The sequence below is a fragment of the Lichenostomus cassidix genome, unplaced genomic scaffold (assembly GCF_008360975.1).
Source record: "Lichenostomus cassidix isolate B80296 unplaced genomic scaffold, HeHo_3.0 HiC_scaffold_39, whole genome shotgun sequence".
Lineage (NCBI taxonomy): Eukaryota > Metazoa > Chordata > Aves > Passeriformes > Meliphagidae > Lichenostomus > Lichenostomus cassidix.
In genome coordinates this window covers 2,502,268-2,515,038 of record NW_028147446.1, presented here as the reverse complement: position 1 = coordinate 2,515,038, position 12,771 = coordinate 2,502,268, and the positions used below count along the sequence as shown (strand labels likewise).

The following is a 12,771-nucleotide window of genomic DNA, read 5'->3' as shown; positions in this document are numbered from 1 at the left end:
CTGGGGGTTTAATGCACTTTTTTTGGGGTGGGGGGCTGGCTCAGGGCCCCCCGGGCTCCCGGTACTGCACTGAGGCCAGGAAGGTCCGGATCTCCATCGGCTCCAGCCGCACTCGCCGGGGGTCCAGCCTGGGCACTGGGTGGGGTTTGGGGGTGCCTGGGAGGGGAGTGAGGGGTGTGAGGGGGGGCTGGGACCCCCAGGAACCCCCCCGGGACTCCAAGCCCCCCGGTACCTGTGGCTGTGGTCCAGAGCAGGCGTGACACGCTGCGCAGGGGGATGTCACCCCCCAGGGCCATCTCCCGCACCGACGTGATGGTGAAGGCCGAGAAAAGGGTCTGGGGGCAACAGGGCTGTCAGAGACCCCCTGGAACCACCCCCATCCCCCCCAAAACCCTCCCCAGGGTGGGGGGAGCTGGCAGAGACCCTCCCCAACCCCACCCAGGGGCTGCGGGAGGCTGAGCAAGGGAGGAGCATCAGGCTTGGACCCCCGGCAGCAGCCTCAGGACCCCCAAAATGGGGCTTGGACCCCTGGCACTGTCCCCAGGACCCCCATTCCCAGCCCAGGACCCCCATCCTGACCGTGAGGTCCACGGTGACAGGCTGGGAGCCGTTCTGGCTCTCCCCTCGCTCGTAGAGGTGCTCGAGGCGCAGCAGGACGCTCCCGGCGCCCCTCGGCTCCAGCGACAGCAGGTGGATGTTGGGGGGCAGCGCCCGGCAGAGCCCCGAGAACTGCGGGGAGGGCTGGGTGAGCCTGGGGACCCTAGGGATCCTCACCTCACCTGGAGCAGGTGACACCCCACAGCTCCTCCCCGCTCACCTGGCGCAGGTGAGGCCCTGCACCAGCTGCCAGCACCACAGATGGGGACATGGTCATCTCCTGGGCCAGTGGCCGGTGCTGGTCAGCTGAGGCTGCCACAGTGTCCAGCAGCACCAGGTGCCGACCCCGCACCACCAGGCCCCGCCCGTCGCTCCCCGGCTCGTTCAGGGGCTCCGTGACCCCCCGGTTGTCATCCTTCAGGAGCCGCCGGTGCACCTGAGGGACACAGGTGATGTCACAGGTGTCCCCCCCACCGCGGGCCACCCCCCCCCGGTGTCCCCAGCTCACCATGAGCTCCAGGGACCCATCCAGGATGCTGCTGCCACCCTGGGAGCGATCTGTCAGCACCGTCAGCTGCAGCTTCTCGTCCTGCCAGGTGGGACAGGAACAGGTGTGAGGAGCGTGGGGCAATGCCCAGGTGTGCCCAGGTGTGCCCTGCCCAGCCCCAGGTGTGCCCAGGTGTGCCCTGCCCAGCCCCAGGTGTGCCCAGCTGTGCCCAGCCCAGCGCCAATACCTTGATGAAGATCCGGGTGTTCACAGGGTAGTAATTCCCCGCCACAGGCTCGCTCTGGCTCAGGTTCCAGGTGGGCCGGTAGTCACGCCTGGGGGGGTTCAGGGGGGTCACAGGGGTCCCGTGGAGGCCCTGGGGGGGTCCCGGGGGTCTCTGTCCCCACCTCACCTGCGCTCCAGCACCTGGCGCCCGTTGGAGTCGGTGTAGAATCGCCCGGCTGTGCGCAGCGGCGTCTCGAAGCGGCTGATGATCTCCTTGCCCAGCCCGTCCCTGGGGGGTCAGGGGTGTTACCAGAGGGTCCCCAGGGGGGTTTGGGGGTCCCGGGATCCCTCCCCAAACTCACGACACCGGGATGGGCCCCACGGTCCACTCCAGCTCCAGGTAGGGCTGCCCCGGGCGCAGCCGCAGCACCTGCGAGCACCACGCCGAGAAGTTCTGGTGGAGCTCCTGCACCAGCGGAGTCTGTGGGGACATGGGGACACTGAGTGACATCGGGAGAATCCCCCCCAAACCCGGGGGACTCCCCGGGACCCCTGCCCACCTTGAGCAGGCGCGTGGTTGCGCATTTGGCCACGGGGAAGGGTGTGGAGCTGTTGGGGCGGAAGATGTAGGCGCCCGAGGCCTGGGGATTCTGCATGTTCCCAGCGCTGGCTTTGTACCTGGGGGGTCAGGGAGGTCAGAGGCATCCCCCTGAGCCAGGACTCCCCAAAATAACCGGGGATGTCCCCAAACTCACCAGTAAAAGCTCTGGGACACGGGCAGCGAGAAGCCCTTGGCCAGGTTCTGGATCTCGCGCAGGAGCCCCGTCATGGGGTCAAACAGGACCCGCAGGTGCTGGGGGGACAGCAGTGGGTCAGCCCCCCCAGGACACCCAGTCACCCCCCAGCTGGGTGAACTGGGAGCTGGGCCTGATCCCCCAGATCCCCTCACCTCGTTCTCGATCTGCAGCTCTGCGTCCCCCGAGGGCAGCTCTGGGGGTTCCCAGGGGTCTGCCGGGCTCAGCTGCTTCACCCCAAAAGCGCTGAAGCCCAGGGGAGGAGCCCAGGCCTGGAACAGGAGCTCACCTGGAGCCCCCACGGCTCTGCCCCGCAGCCTCTGGGTCACACCCGACATTGGGACCACCTGGGGGGGACAGGGAGGGGGTCACGGGGAGGACAGGGTGGATTTGGGGAGTTTGTGGGGTCCAGACTCACCTGGCTGGCCACAGGCTGGCCCTCGGGGTCAGTCACGGCGTAGGAGCTGCCCCTGACCGGCAGCCTCACGGGCCAGGCCACGCGCCGGGCCAGGGGGTTGTAGAGGATCACGGTGAACTGCGGGGGTCACACGGGGGGTGTCAGGCCCTGGGGACCCCTAGAGCCCCCCACAAAGCCCCCCCAGGTGCTCACGTGGTCGGCGGTCTCGCTGAGGGGACACATGCTGATGTTGAGGGCGTTGCAGAACACGAAAGGGCACTTGGTGCCCCCCAGGAGGGACAGCGCGTTGGCCACCAGCACCTGCCGGAGGTGGCAGGGGTTTGAGGGGGTCGCTGGGTCACCCCAGCCCTGTCCACGTCCCCAGACCCCCCTGGCCCCCGGGCAGGTGTGGGGCTCACCTGGCAGGTGTCCCAGCCCTTGGCCAGCTGCCGGGCATAGTCGTTGGCCACGTGCTGCCTCTCGGTGCCGGACACGGCGTCGTGGTGCTGGGCCACGGCCATGGCCTCGCCTTGGGGAGGGAAAAGGGGCTGTCAGGGGGAATCTGGGGGTCCTCGGGTGTCCCCCAGGTGTCCCCCAGGCACTCACGGAGCACAGAGCTGTCCCCAGTGCCGTAGGGACCTTCCCGCACCGAGGGCCCGGCCAGGGCTTCCAGCTGGCTGCAGACCTGGGGAGGGGAAATCAGTGTCCAGGGGGGTCCCAGGTGCCCACGAGGGGGTCCCAGGCACCCAAGATGAGGTCCCCAAGCCCTGGAGGGTCCCCAGGTGTCCCCCACCTGCAGGAAGCTGCTGCTGAGCCGCTCGTAGCCCTTGAACGCCGGGCGGCTGCTGAAGTAGCCAGTCCAGTACTGGTTGGGGCCGTCCGAGTAGGGGAAGAAATCGTCTGTCTTCAGCGGCCTGGGGGACACCCCAGCTGTCCGTCCTTCCGTCCTACCTGTCTGTCCATCCCAGCCGTCCCTCGGCCCCTCCCCTGCCCCTGTGCTCCCCTCACCAGGTGAGGTTGGCCCTGTGCAGCTCCCGCAGGTAACACGAGGGGGTCGAGTACAGGGCGTGGATGCGGCTGCCGTTGGCTTGCTGGGGGGAAAATAGGGGGTCAGGGGGCAGTGCTGGGGGGTTTGGGGACACCAAGGGGGTTTGGGGACACCAGGGGGGTTTGGGGACAGCCCCTCCTCACCCGAGCGTTGACGTGGGCAATGAGCTTGTCCAGGTTCTTGAACCACAGGTGAGCATTCTCGTAGTGGAAGTCAGAGCCCATGGTCATGATGATGTGGTTGGTGCGGTACTGCCGGGCCTGGGGTGGGGGACATGGCTGGGACCCCCCAGGGGACAGAGACACCCAGGAATCCAATCCCAGGGGACAGGGACACCTGGATACACCCATTCCCCCCATCCCAGGGGACAAGGACCCTTGGAAACCCCATCCTGGAGGACAGCCCCACACCCCCAGGTTCCCCCCCTGTGGGTCCCCCTTTGTCCCCTGCCAGGACCTGGGTGGCCGCAGCGTCCAGGAAGGAGCTGACCACAGTGTCCACGTTGCGCTCAGGGCCATCGCCGTCCACCACGGGGGGGTCAGTGCAGAGCTGGTCCCAGCACAGCCCCGCGGGGGGGTTGTACACGTTGGGCAGGATCCCTGGGGACAGCACTGTCACCTCCCCGGACACCACCACGGCCAGCGGGGAGTGGGGACAGGGCTGGGGACATGGCTGGGACAGGACCAAGGAGGGAAATGGGGACACCCAAGGGGACAGGAAAGAGGGGCTGGGGACACCAGGAGGGACATGGATGGAGACAAATGGGAAGGGCTGGGAACACTCCTGGGAGCAGGGAACAGCCTTGGAACCCCTGGGAGGGGACAAGGGACAGAGGCACGGGAAGGGCAGGGAGGGGACAGGGTGGGCTTGGGAGTCACCAGCAGAAGGGGAGGGGACAGGGGGCAGTTTGGGGGTCACTGGCAGGAGGGACAGGGCAGTTTGGGGGTCTGGGGTCACTGGCAGGAGGGACAGGGGCAGTTTGGGGGTTCTTGCAGGAGGGACAGGGGCAGTTTGGGGGTCACTGGCAGGAGGGACAGGGGCAGTTTGGGGGTCCTGGCAGGAGGGACAGGGGCAGTTGGGGGGTCCTGGCAGGAGGGACAGGGGCAGTTGGGGGGTCTGGGGGGGTCACCGGTGAAGATGTCGGCGCGGGGGGGGGCCAGGCTCCCGCTGCCCCTCCAGAGCAGCTCCAGCTCCCGGCGCTGCAGCCGCGCCCACTTGTCCTGGTGGTCCACGCGCCCCACGAACAGCCCGTCGTACCCCATCTGTGGGGGGTGTCACCGGGGGGCCCTAAATAGGCTTGGGGGGGCCGATTGGGGACACAGGGGGGTCCTTGGGGGTGCTGAAGGGGTTGGGAGCGCCAGGGAAGGTTTTTGGGTGCAGAGAGGCTTTGGGGGTGCAGCGGGGGTTGAGGGTGCTGGGCAGGATTTGGGGGTGCTGGGATAATTTGGGGTTTGGGGGTGCTGAAGGGGGGGTTTGGGGTACCCTGGGAGGTTTGAGGGTGCAGGATGGGGGGTTGAGGGTGCTGGGAAAGGGTTGGGGGTCCTGAGGATGATTTGGGGGTGCCGGTGGGGGAATGTTTGGGGTACCAGAGGAACGATTTGGGGGTCCCGAGGGGGATTTGGGGGTCCCGAGGGGTGTTCGGGGTGCCCCACCTGGGCGAAGGTGGCCGCCAGGTCGCGGGCGTGGCCGAAGGGGTCGATCTGCCAGGCCACCCTGGGGGTCCCGCAGGCCCCGAACTCGCGGCGCAGGAAGCTCCGGCCCAGGGCCAGCTGCTCCAGAGCCCCCCGGTAGTGTGCCGTGGCCTCGTCGCTCATGCACCAACCCCCCCCCACGAACTCCAGCCGGCCTGGGGGGGACAGCACCCCAAAGTCTCTCAGGGGACACCCCAGGGCCAGCTCACCCCGAATCTTGGTGACCCCTCTGAGGTGCAGCCCTCAGCAAGCCCCCCATGGTCACACAGACCCCAGACCCCCACCCAGTGCCTCCCATGATCCTCCCAGTGCCCCCAGTGTCCCTTTTAGTGCCCCCCAGTGTCCCCAATGTCCCTTTTAGTGCCTCCCCGTCCCTCCCAATGTCCTTTCCAGTGCCCCCCAGTCCCTCCCAGTGTCCCCCTCCTCCCCTTTTGTGCCCCCCAGTCTGTCCCAGTGCCACCATACCCTCCTGCACGAGCTCCCTGACCAGCCTCCGCGTGGCCTCGTCCTGCTGCTGCCACCAGCGCGCCAGGAACGCCACCTCGGCGTAGATGAAGCGCCGGGAGGGGACAGCCGCCAGCTGGGCCACCACCGAGTCCAGGATGTACTGGACCCCCGCGTGCTGGTCCTGGTTCCGCACTGGGGGCAGGGGGGACACCGGGTCACCCCAAAACCCCCAGCACAGGCAGGGTGGGGGTGTGGGGATACTCGGGACCGGGGAGGTCACAGCACAGGGGGGACACAGTGGCATCTCTGGGACAGGGGACACCTGTAGGTAGCCCCGGGGGTGGTCTCTGGGGGGGATTTGAGGGGTGCTGGCCCCGGGGGGACACAAACAAAGTGCCACGTGACAAACCCAGGGGGACAAGGGGCAGCCACAGGGACCATCGGTGGCACTCGGTGTCCCTTGACCCCTCTGCCACGTCACCTCCACCCCCCTGCAGCACACTGGAAGTGTCCCTCTCTCGGGTGACATCCACCCTCAGCTGCACAACGGCCCCGGGGATGTCACCTCCCCCAGGTGGCCTGTCCCCGCCGTGTCCCCACGCACCCCCGTAGTAGTACTGGTCCACCGTCTTGAGCCACCCGACATCGTCGTGCGTGTGAGGCACCAGGTGGACGTTCAGCATGTCCGGCCGGGTCGGGGGGCACGACTGGGGGGGTTCGGGGGGCTCGGACCGGGCTGGGCCCCCGGAACTCCCCCGGAACCCCCCGGGAGGCCGTTGGGCTCCGGAAGCGGTTGGCAAACCCAATGGCCCCAGTTCAGTTCCTCCCAGTTCCCCTTTTCTCCGTGTCCCCAGGCCACCCCAGTGCCCCCAGTTCCCGTTTCCCCAGGACACTCCGATATCCCCTCAGCCCTTCCCAGTGTCCCTGTGCCATCCCCGTCCTCCCAGTTCCCATTTTCCGAGGACTCTCCGATGTCCCCTCAGCCCCTCCCGGTTTATTCCAGTCTTCCCAGTTCCGATCTCGCCAAGACGCTCCGACGCCCCCCCGCCTCTCCCGGTGCCTCCAGTCTATCCGAGTCCCCTCAGTCCCGCTCTCCCGGGCCCTCGCGGCGCCCCGGTCCAACCTGGTACCCGCAGCCCGCGGCCGCCCCGCTCAGGAGCAGCAGCAGCGGCAGCGCCGCCGCCCCGGGCACCGCCATGACAGCCGCGGTAACGTGACCGGTCCCTCACATGACCCGCGGGCTCCCCCCGCCCCCCGCGGTGCGGCAGCCAATGGGCGGCCGGGAAAATGCGCCGCGGCCACGCCTCGCGCTCTGATTCGCTGCTGCTGCCCGCGGGGGCGGGGTGTAAGGAGCCCGCGCCGGGCGGGAGGCGGCAACGCCAAAGGGCAGGAGCCAATGAGCAGGAGGAGCGCTCGTGATTGACAGCTCTCCGTGAGGGCGGTGGCAACGGCGGGAAACGACCAGTGGCCAATGAACGGTGGCGGCTCCTGAGGCCCCGCCCACGACGAGCTCCCCTCAGAGCCCCGAGTCCCCTCAGAGTTCCCCTCAGACCCCCGAATCCTCTTGGATTTCTCCCCAGTCCATCTCTAACCCACCTCAGACCCCCCGATTCCCCTTGGAGCCCCCCAGGACTCCCCCCTCCAAATTCCTCCCTCTCCCGGGGGACTCCATCCTCCCCTGCTCAAGTACAGACCGACCACAACGGTGCCAAGACCCCTTTTTATTGCCCCCGCCGCGAGCCCTGTCCCCGTCACCACGGCGGGGACATGGGCTGGGGGTTCTGCAGGTAGGACATGACCACGGCCGAGATGGAGAGCCTGGGGAGGAGGACAGGTGTCAGAGATCCCTCAAACCCGACCCTGGGCCCCCCCAGAACACCCCGGCACTCACATGAAACTGCTCATCATCTGCTTGGTGTCCTCGGAGCTGCGGGAGTTGGCGAAGCTGATGAAGGAGCAGTACACGGCGATCCAGGCGCACCACTTGAGCTGCGGACACCACCATGAGACCCCCGAGCGACCCCTGGGGCCTGAGACCCCCAAGATGCCCTGGGGACCCCTGGGATGGGCGACAGACCTCCCAGGAGCCCTGAGATCCCCGGGGATAGCCCTGAGTCCCCCCGGGACTCTCTCTGTGCCTCCCCCCGCCCGAACTCCCCTCAGAACCGTGCCCGGAGCCGGTCCCGGTGCCCCCAGTGCCGCACCTTGAGCATGAGCCCGCACATGCTGAACACCATCCCCAGCAGGTTCATGTAGTCGGGGGTCGGGTCCTCCAGCGCCGGGTTGGTCTCGGTGGCCGGCGGCTTGTATCTAGCGTGAGGAAGGGAGCTCCGTCAGGCCGGATGGGGCACCGGGATGCCCCTGATCGCTCCCCGCTTCTGCCAGTCCCTCCCGGTCCCTCTCCGTCCTTCTCCCGGTTCCTCCCCGCTCCCTCTCCCGGTCCCGCCGGTCCCTGTCCGCTCCCCGCGATCCTACCTGGCCACCTTGCCGGGCCTCCGCGGGTCCGCCATGGTCCCGCCGCCGCCGCCACTGCCGCTTCCGCCGCCGCCGGAAGGGGCTCGGCCCCCGGCTCCATCCCCGGCTCATCCCCGGCTCCATCCCCGGCTCTATTCCCGGCTCCATTCCCGGCTCCATCCCCGGCTCATCCCCGGCTCCATCCCCGGCTCCATCCCCGGCTCATCCCCGGCCCCGGTGCCGCCATGGCGTTCCCGAGGCCGCGGCCCGCCCGGCCCGAGCTGCCTCGGCAGCGGGTGCAGACCCTGCAGTGCGGGCAGGGAGCGGTGCGGGCCGCCCGCTTCAACGGTGAGACCGGGGAGGACGGGGGATACCGGGGATACCGGGGGTACCGGCAGGATCCCGGGGATCCCGGGAAACAGGAACGGGGAAACAGATCAGGACCTGGAGGCGGAGACGCGGAAGCGGGCAGGGGGTGGCGGTTTGGGGGTCCCGGGCAGGGGGTGGTGGTTTGGGGGTCCCGGGCAGGGGGTGGTGGTTTGGGGGTTCCGGAGTCACGTCGCTTCCCCCGCAGCGGACGGGAACTACTGCCTGACGTGCGGCAGCGACAAGACCCTGAAGCTCTGGAACCCGCACAAGGGCACAGCCCTGCGTACCTACCAGGGCCACGGCTACGAGGTGCTGGACGCCGCGGGGTAAGGAGGGGCTTTGGGGATCTCTCCCTGCCGCGGGGAACCGCCGCCGCGCTCACGGGACACCCCGCTCCCCTCCAGATCCTCCGACAACAGCCAGATCTGCTCGGGCGGTGCCGACAAATCCGTGGCGCTCTGGGATGTGACCACGGGGCAGGTGGTCCGCAAGTACCGGGGACACGCCGGGGTGAGGAGGTTTGAGGGTCTGGGGGGTGGGATTTGGGATCCTGGGTGGGTGTCGAGGCACTGACTCCCTGCTTCTCCCACAGAAGGTGAATTGTGTCCAGTTCAACGAGGAAGGCACTGTCATCGTGTCTGGTGAGGGAATGGTTTGGGGGGGAGCCCCGGGAACCCCTGATGTCCCTTTTCCCCCCCCTGAAGCCCCTTCTCCCCCCCCTGAAGCCCCTTCTCCCCCCAGGCTCCATCGACTCCACGGTGCGGTGCTGGGACTGCCGCTCCCGCCGCCCCGACCCCATCCAGGTGCTGGATGAGGCCAAGGATGGCATCTCCAGCGTGAAGCTCTCGTCCTACGAGATCCTGACGGGGTGAGGGATGAGCCCCCCAGCCTGGGGGAACCCCCGGAATCGGGGACCCCCTAAAACTGCCCCCTCCCCGCAGCTCCGTGGACGGGCGAGTCCGACGCTACGACCTGCGTGTGGGGGAGCTCTGCTCTGACTACATCGGCAGTGAGTGGGGCTGTGGGAGGGCCCTGGGGGGCTCCCAAAGCGGGAGGAGCTCCACGGGACCCCCTAAACTCCCCGTGTGCCCCCAGGCCCCATCACCAGCGTGTGCTTCAGCAAGGACGGGCAGTGTGTGCTGGCTGCCAGCCTGGACTCCACGCTGCGGCTGCTGGACAAGGACACTGGGGAGCTGCTGGGCGAGTATGGCCAACCCCAAATCCCTGAGCCCCCCGGGGGGTTTGGGGGACCCCCAGCTCACCCCGTGTCACCCCCTCAGGTACACGGGTCACCGCAGCACAACCTACAGACTGGATTGTGTCCTGAACGAGCAAGACACACACGTGGGCTGCGCCTCCGAGGATGGCCATGTCTACTTCTGGGACCTTGTGGAGGTGAGGGAGGGTCCGGGGTGGCCTTGGGGACATTTCCAACTCTCCCTGACCTCCCGTGTCCCCCCAGGGTTCGCTGGCGCTCAGCCTGCCCGTGGGCCAGGGCGTGGTGCAGTCTCTGGCCTTCCACCCACGCCTGCCCTGCCTGCTGGTGGCCACCCAGGGCCAGGTGACACTGTGGCGCGAGGACACCTTCCAGCCCGAGGGGGACTCCGACACCTGAGAGGGCCTGGGGGGACCAAGGTGATGAGGAATAAACCTGAGTGGAGACCCTGCCGTGCTTTATTGGGACATCGAATAAATAAATACAAGCATTGGGGAAAAGGTGACAGCTGGGGAAGGGCTGGGGACAGGAGGGACACACGGACAGGGGGGTGCACGTGTGGGGGGCCCCTGTCCCCCCGGGGGGAGTCACCCCACACTGTGAGGGGCACTGAGCCATGAGACCCTGCAGAGGTGTGGGGGCTCAGCACCCCTAAAGCTGAGCCCGGGGTGTCCCTCAGGCCTCGGGGGTCCCCGCAGGCACCGGGAAGGCGTTGGCATTCCGGGCGAACGTCTCGGCCACGAGCAGTGGGAACACGAGCGAGGCGTCGGCGTAGACCTGGCCCAGGGCAGGGGGTCAGGGGGGGATACCCCTGCCCTGGGCTCCCCAAATTTCCCCTCAACCCCCAGGCCCCCTACCTTGACAGGGGTGGCGTCCATGCGGATCTTGCCCCAGGACACAGCCTCGTCCGGCCGTGCGCCCGAGTCAGAGCCGTCGAACTCCTGCGCCGTGTTGACGTAGACGGAGAAATCAGCGCCGTTCCGCTGCCAAGGGAGAGTGGGGTGAGCCCCCCAACCCTCTCTACCCCGGGGGTCCCAAGCCCCCTCCCCAGCCCGGGAGTCCCCTCACCATGAGGTTGGCGTTGGCGATGTGGTGCTTGACCAGGCCCCCGCCCAGGATGATCATGCCGGTCTTTTGGGCGAAGATGGCCTGGGTGTTGATGAGGCGCAGATCTGCGGGCACAGGGGCAATCAGGGCACCCCCGAATCCTGGGGGACACCCCGGGGGACTCCCCAAAGGGGACACTCACCCTCCACGATGTCCAGCACCAGCCCCGGGCGCTTGTAGGAATGGAAGAAGATCATGTCCCCCAGAGAGCCGTCGGTGAGCGCCGGGCTCAGCATCGGGATTTTATTCTGCAGAGATACACAGTGACAGCCAGTGACACCCACAGTGACACCCCAGAGTGCCCCCACAGTGCCCCCAGTACCTTCTGGGCCCAGTAACAGATGGAATCAGGGTTGTTGATCTCCTTCCCCAGCCGGGCGATCATCCGGGACGGCGTCCACCTCACGCCCTGTGGGGATCCTGCTCTGAAACCCCAGCCAGGGGTGCCCAGGTGTCCAGGGAAACCCCAGACCCCATCCCAGCTATCCAGGGACCCCATAAACCACCCCCCAGCTGTCCAGGGACCCCCTAAGCCCCTCTGCCAGCACTGGGGGGGTCCCATGTGGGGTCCCCCACCCTCACCTGCATGTCCTGCTCTTCCACCATCCTGTCCAGGATGGGCATCAGCCAGTCCTCGAACTTGCAGTAGTTGTCGTTGGGAACCAGCAGGTTCCCGATCCTAAGGGACCCCAAAGCAAGCCCGCGGTGACCCCAGGGTGGCCCAGAGGTGTCCCCAGCCCCCCACGCCCCAGCCCGGACCTGTTGATGCCGTTCTCCCGCAGGTCCCGGCCCCGCAGGCTGAAGTCCCCGATGTAGGTGGGTGCCAGGCACTTGATCAGGTCCTCCTCGACACCCCCGGCCGTGGTCACCAGCACATCCACCTGCCCAGGAAATGGTCAGCACCTTGGGGACACCCGTGTGTGCCCACCCTGACCCCCCACACCCCCAAGGACCCTCACAGGGACCCCCTGGGGACACCCCAAGGACCTGAGACTTGAGGGACTCCACACCCTGTGACTACCTGATGTCCCCACACCATCCCCAGTGTTCCCATGACACGTTCAGGTGTCCCTATGCTGTCCCCGCGTTGTCCCCTGTCCCCCCTGCCCTCATTCCCCATGCACGGGGTAGGAATGCTCTCCCCGTCCCGGTGTCCCCTGTCCCCCTGTCCCCCTGTCACCATTCCGTGCTGCACGAGGTAGCGGATGCTCTCCCTGACGCCGGAGCTGACGAGGTTGGAGGTGAAGCCCAGGAAGATGGTGCAGCCCGAGGGCGGCCGCGGCCCGGCCATGGCCGCTCGGTCCCGCTGCTCCGCGCTCAGCGGCTCCAGCTTGGCCGCGATCTGCGGAGGGGGACACCGGGGAGGTCACACCGGGCCCTGACCCGCCTCGCCCTCCCGGTATGATCCCCCCGGGCCGCACCATCCGCTCGATCTCGGCCACCGCCTGCGCGAAGCTCGTGGCCTGGAAGCCGGTGGTGAGGAAGGAGCGGAGCAGCGCCGCGTGGTCGGGACCGCCCGAGAAGTCGTAGCCGCGCACCGGGAGGGCCTCTGCCGGGAGGGCCACGCTGGGCCGCAGCACGGCCCGGAGCGCCTCTCCCGGCGCCTCTCCCGGGACCGCCATGGCTCGGCCAGACCGCTCAGGGCGCCGCCATCTTCAGCCACGCCCCCGCCTTGCCGTACAGCAGGGCGCCGCCCTCTCGCTGCTCCCCGCCCGCCTTGCCGTACAGCTGCGCGCCGCCATCTCGGCACGACGGCGGCCGTGCAGGGACGAGAATCTCGCAGACGCGAAAAGGTATCGCTGCCGAGGCTGGCGCTGCACCGCGGGAGCCCCGAAACGGCGGCAGCGCCCCAAACCCGCCCGAATTCAGCCCAAACCCGCCCGAATTCAGCCCAAATTCAGCCCAAACCCGCCCAAATTGAGCCCAAACCCGCAGGGGG

The 12,771-nt window shown here is 68.2% G+C and overlaps 4 protein-coding genes across 4 annotated transcripts; 1 reads left to right on the top strand and 3 right to left on the bottom strand.

Moving 5' to 3' along the window:
- Position 1: 1 nt before the first annotated feature.
- Positions 2-6,960, bottom strand: MAN2B1 (mannosidase alpha class 2B member 1). The gene is made up of 24 exons (XM_085045916.1): positions 6,810-6,960; positions 6,291-6,393; positions 5,705-5,878; positions 5,201-5,394; positions 4,678-4,810; positions 4,005-4,147; positions 3,692-3,808; positions 3,509-3,591; positions 3,294-3,414; positions 3,107-3,185; positions 2,920-3,029; positions 2,714-2,821; positions 2,522-2,638; positions 2,259-2,450; positions 2,065-2,162; positions 1,870-1,987; positions 1,672-1,790; positions 1,497-1,598; positions 1,332-1,419; positions 1,106-1,186; positions 818-1,033; positions 580-729; positions 233-335; positions 2-156 (listed from the first exon to the last, which is right to left on the bottom strand). The coding sequence occupies exons 1-24, from the start codon at positions 6,882-6,884 to the stop codon at positions 41-43; spliced, it is 2,940 nt and encodes a 979-aa protein (XP_084902042.1). The 5' UTR covers positions 6,885-6,960; the 3' UTR covers positions 2-40.
- Positions 6,961-7,392: 432 nt separating this feature from the next.
- On the bottom strand, positions 7,393-8,262 carry WDR83OS (WD repeat domain 83 opposite strand). Its single transcript, XM_085045929.1, has 4 exons — positions 8,162-8,262; positions 7,891-7,996; positions 7,578-7,675; positions 7,393-7,504 (listed from the first exon to the last, which is right to left on the bottom strand). The coding sequence occupies exons 1-4, from the start codon at positions 8,194-8,196 to the stop codon at positions 7,438-7,440; spliced, it is 306 nt and encodes a 101-aa protein (XP_084902055.1). The 5' UTR covers positions 8,197-8,262; the 3' UTR covers positions 7,393-7,437.
- Positions 8,173-10,163, top strand: WDR83 (WD repeat domain 83). The gene is made up of 10 exons (XM_085045928.1): positions 8,173-8,268; positions 8,362-8,488; positions 8,715-8,835; positions 8,914-9,019; positions 9,102-9,150; positions 9,251-9,377; positions 9,451-9,518; positions 9,605-9,713; positions 9,790-9,904; positions 9,972-10,163. The coding sequence occupies exons 2-10, from the start codon at positions 8,386-8,388 to the stop codon at positions 10,122-10,124; spliced, it is 951 nt and encodes a 316-aa protein (XP_084902054.1). The 5' UTR covers positions 8,173-8,268; positions 8,362-8,385; the 3' UTR covers positions 10,125-10,163.
- A 2-nt stretch (positions 10,164-10,165) lies between these two features.
- On the bottom strand, positions 10,166-12,546 carry DHPS (deoxyhypusine synthase). Its single transcript, XM_085045927.1, has 9 exons — positions 12,254-12,546; positions 12,013-12,174; positions 11,592-11,713; positions 11,415-11,511; positions 11,155-11,241; positions 10,975-11,080; positions 10,794-10,897; positions 10,583-10,708; positions 10,166-10,502 (listed from the first exon to the last, which is right to left on the bottom strand). Exons 1-9 carry the CDS (start codon positions 12,452-12,454, stop codon positions 10,401-10,403), a joined length of 1,107 nt encoding a protein of 368 aa, XP_084902053.1. The 5' UTR covers positions 12,455-12,546; the 3' UTR covers positions 10,166-10,400.
- Positions 12,547-12,771: the final 225 nt, after the last annotated feature.

Bases quoted from the DNA above. Each gene is read 5' to 3' on its own strand.
- MAN2B1 (XM_085045916.1), bottom strand. From the start codon at position 6,884: ATGGCGGTGCCCGGGGCGGCGGCGCTGCCGCTGCTGCTGCTCCTGAGC. The intron at 4,811-5,200 runs GTGGGGCACCCC...CACCCCCCACAG, and splicing joins TGGCGGCCACCTTCGCCCAG to ATGGGGTACGACGGGCTGTT. The intron at 1,599-1,671 runs GTGAGTTTGGGG...CTGACCCCCCAG, and splicing joins GTGGGGCCCATCCCGGTGTC to GGACGGGCTGGGCAAGGAGA.
- WDR83OS (XM_085045929.1), bottom strand. From the start codon at position 8,196: ATGGCGGACCCGCGGAGGCCCGGCAAGGTGGCCAG. The intron at 7,997-8,161 runs GTAGGATCGCGG...TCCTCACGCTAG, and splicing joins AGGCCCGGCAAGGTGGCCAG to ATACAAGCCGCCGGCCACCG. The intron at 7,676-7,890 runs GTGCGGCACTGG...TGGTGTCCGCAG, and splicing joins TGTGCGGGCTCATGCTCAAG to CTCAAGTGGTGCGCCTGGAT.
- DHPS (XM_085045927.1), bottom strand. From the start codon at position 12,454: ATGGCGGTCCCGGGAGAGGCGCCGGGAGAGGCGCTCCGGGCCGTGCTG. The intron at 11,512-11,591 runs GTCCGGGCTGGG...GGGGTCCCTTAG, and splicing joins CGGGAGAACGGCATCAACAG to GATCGGGAACCTGCTGGTTC. The intron at 10,898-10,974 runs GTGAGTGTCCCC...CTGTGCCCGCAG, and splicing joins GGTGCTGGACATCGTGGAGG to ATCTGCGCCTCATCAACACC.
- WDR83 (XM_085045928.1), top strand. From the start codon at position 8,386: ATGGCGTTCCCGAGGCCGCGGCCCGCCCGGCCCGAGCTGCCTCGGCAG. The intron at 8,489-8,714 runs GTGAGACCGGGG...CTTCCCCCGCAG, and splicing joins GCGGGCCGCCCGCTTCAACG to CGGACGGGAACTACTGCCTG. The intron at 9,714-9,789 runs GTATGGCCAACC...TCACCCCCTCAG, and splicing joins ACTGGGGAGCTGCTGGGCGA to GTACACGGGTCACCGCAGCA.